This window comes from Lottia gigantea, assembly GCF_000327385.1.
Source record: "Lottia gigantea unplaced genomic scaffold LOTGIsca_18, whole genome shotgun sequence".
NCBI lineage: Eukaryota > Metazoa > Mollusca > Gastropoda > Lottiidae > Lottia > Lottia gigantea.
Genome location: NW_008708301.1, coordinates 2969556 through 2972218, shown reverse-complemented (window position 1 = coordinate 2972218; position 2663 = coordinate 2969556). Strand labels below are relative to the sequence as shown.

The 2663-nt window shown below is 32.1% G+C and overlaps 1 protein-coding gene across 1 annotated transcript; it reads right to left on the bottom strand.

Annotated features, from left to right (window-relative positions):
• Positions 1-1479: 1479 nt before the first annotated feature.
• LOTGIDRAFT_113922 (hypothetical protein) lies at positions 1480-2505 on the bottom strand (the record flags this gene model as incomplete). Its single annotated transcript, XM_009052336.1, has 1 exon — positions 1480-2505. The coding sequence occupies one exon, from the start codon at positions 2503-2505 to the stop codon at positions 1480-1482; it is 1026 nt and encodes a 341-aa protein (XP_009050584.1).
• Between the last annotated feature and the right edge of the window lie 158 nt (positions 2506-2663).

Genomic DNA, 2663 nt, shown 5'->3' with positions numbered 1-2663 from the left:
TTACATTGTCATTCTGTGGTTATTTGTGGTTAAACAGGCTGGAATAATTATAAACAGCCAAAATGTCGGTGATGCTAACGGCTTGTAAGGATGCCGTAAACAGTAAACGAGCCTTACAAAAGGCACTGAAGAAAAAGAAGGAACGGAAGTGAGTAGCCTATGTTTCTTTAACATTGCCTTGTCCTTGCTCATATTGTCTGTTGCTTATAAACGTAGTTATGTATTGTTTGAAAGGCGTTATTTATGACAGTTCCCTCGCTCATTTCTATTCTCATTTGTATTGAATTATCATTTTGTATTTTTATCATATACTGTATAATATGTAGTTTATATCTATCCATTAATAAATAAAATTATAAGACATATCGGAAGGAAGAGCCAGGATATATCTGTATAGTATCCAATATGAAGGTATAGTAAAAGGTTTCTGAAGTGTTAATGTGTATTTGGGGGCACTGCACCGATTTGAACCTTTCTAAGTTTAAGACGTAATGTCTCTAGTTCTTGCAAATCCACTAAAAATTAGCTCTTTTTGACGTTACTATTGCAAGGGTTAAAGACTTACCAGGGCGTTTGTGAAATGAACGTCATAAAATGCTAAGTCTTTAGTGTAATTGAACGAAATACAGACATCTTATTGAAAATTGGAATGGTGCAAATCGATGCTATCATAGTCTCCAAAAACTCTTTACAGTAGGCTAATTACCGTTCCATTCAACTAAATCATCTCTAATGAAGCATGGATATAATCAAATGGGCTAAGGCAGAAATATGGAATTGCAAGTTCATGATATGTAGTTTAGCCCTCTTGAATCTAGGTATTTCAGCTTTCTGTGATATAGTAATATTAGCCTTCTGTGATATAGTAATTTCAGCCATCTTGAATCTAGGTAGTTAAGCTTTCTGTGATATAGTTATTTCAGCCATCTTGAATCTAGGTAGTTAAGCTTTCTGTGATATAGTTATTTCAGCCATCTTGAATCTAGGTAGTTAAGCTTTCTGTGATATAGTAATTTCAGCCATCTTGAATCTAGGTAGTTAAGCTTTCTGTGATATAGTTATTTCAGCCATCTTGAATCTAGGTAGTTAAGCTTTCTGTGATATAGTTATTTCAGCCATCTTGAATCTAGGCAGTTAAGCTTTCTGTGATATAGTTATTTCAGCCATCTTGAATCTAGGCAGTTAAGCTTTCTGTGATATAGTTATTTCAGCCATCTTGAATCTAGGCAGTTAAGCTTTCTGTGATATAGTTATTTCAGCCATCTTGAATCTAGGTATTTTAGCCTTCTGAAATATAGTTATATTTGCCTTCTGGGGTAGAGCTATTTCAGCCATTTGGGGTGTAGTTATTTCAGTTTTCTGGGATATAGTTATATTAGCCTTCTGTGATATAGTTATTTCAGCCATCTTGAATCTAGGTATATTAGCCTTGTGGGGTATAGTTATATTAGCTCTCTGAAATATAGTTATAGTAGCCTTCTAGGATATAGTTATATTAGCCTTCTGGGGTATAATTATATTAGCCATCTGGAATATAGTTATATTATCTTTCTGGGATATAGTCATATTAGCCGTCTGGGATATAGTCATTTTAGCCATTTGGAATATAGTTATATTAGCTTTCTGAAATATAGTCATATTAGCCTTCTGGAATATAGTTATATTAGCTTTCTGAAATATAGTCATATTAGCCTTCTGGGATATAGTCATTTTAGCAATTTGGAATATAGTTATATTAGCTTTCTGAAATATAGTCATATTAGCCTTCTGGGATATAGTCATTTTAGCAATTTGGAATATAGTTATATTAGCTCTCTGAAATATAGTTATATTAGCTTTCTGGGATATTTTCATATTAGCCTTCTGGGATATAGTCATTTTAGCCATTTGGAATATAGTTATATTAGCTTTCTGAAATATAGTCATATTAGCCTTCTGGGATATAGTCATTTTAGCAATTTGGAATATAGTTATATTAGCTCTCTGAAATATAGTTATATTAGCTTTCTGGGATATATTCATATTAGCCTTCTGGGATATAGTCATTTTAGCCATTTGGAATATAGTTATATTAGCTCTCTGAAATATAGTCATATGAGCCTTCTGGGATATAGTCATTTTAGCCATTTGGAATATAGTTATATTAGCTCTCTGAAATATAGTTATATTAGCTTTCTGGGATATGGTCATATTAGCTTTCTGGGATATAGTCATTTTAGCCATTTGGAATATAGTTATATTAGCTCTCTGAAATATAGTTATATTAGCTTTCTGTGATATAGTCATATTAGCTTTCTGGGATATAGTCATTTTAGCCATTTGGAATATAGTTATATTAGCTCTCTGAAATATAGTTATATTAGCTTTCTGGGAGATAGTCATATTAGCCTTCTGGGATATAGTCATTTTAGCCATTTGGAATATAGTTATATTAGCTCTCTGAAATATAGTTATATTAGTTATCTGGGATATAGTTATTTTATTAGCTTTCTGGGGTATAATCATATTAGCCTTCTGGGATATAATCATTTTAGCCATTTGGAATATAGTTATTTTAGCCATTTGGAAGAAGATATTTAAGCCAAAAGTTATGTGAGTCATCTGGGGTATAGCTATATTAGCGTTCTGGGATAAAGTTATATTAGCCATCTGTGAAATAGTTA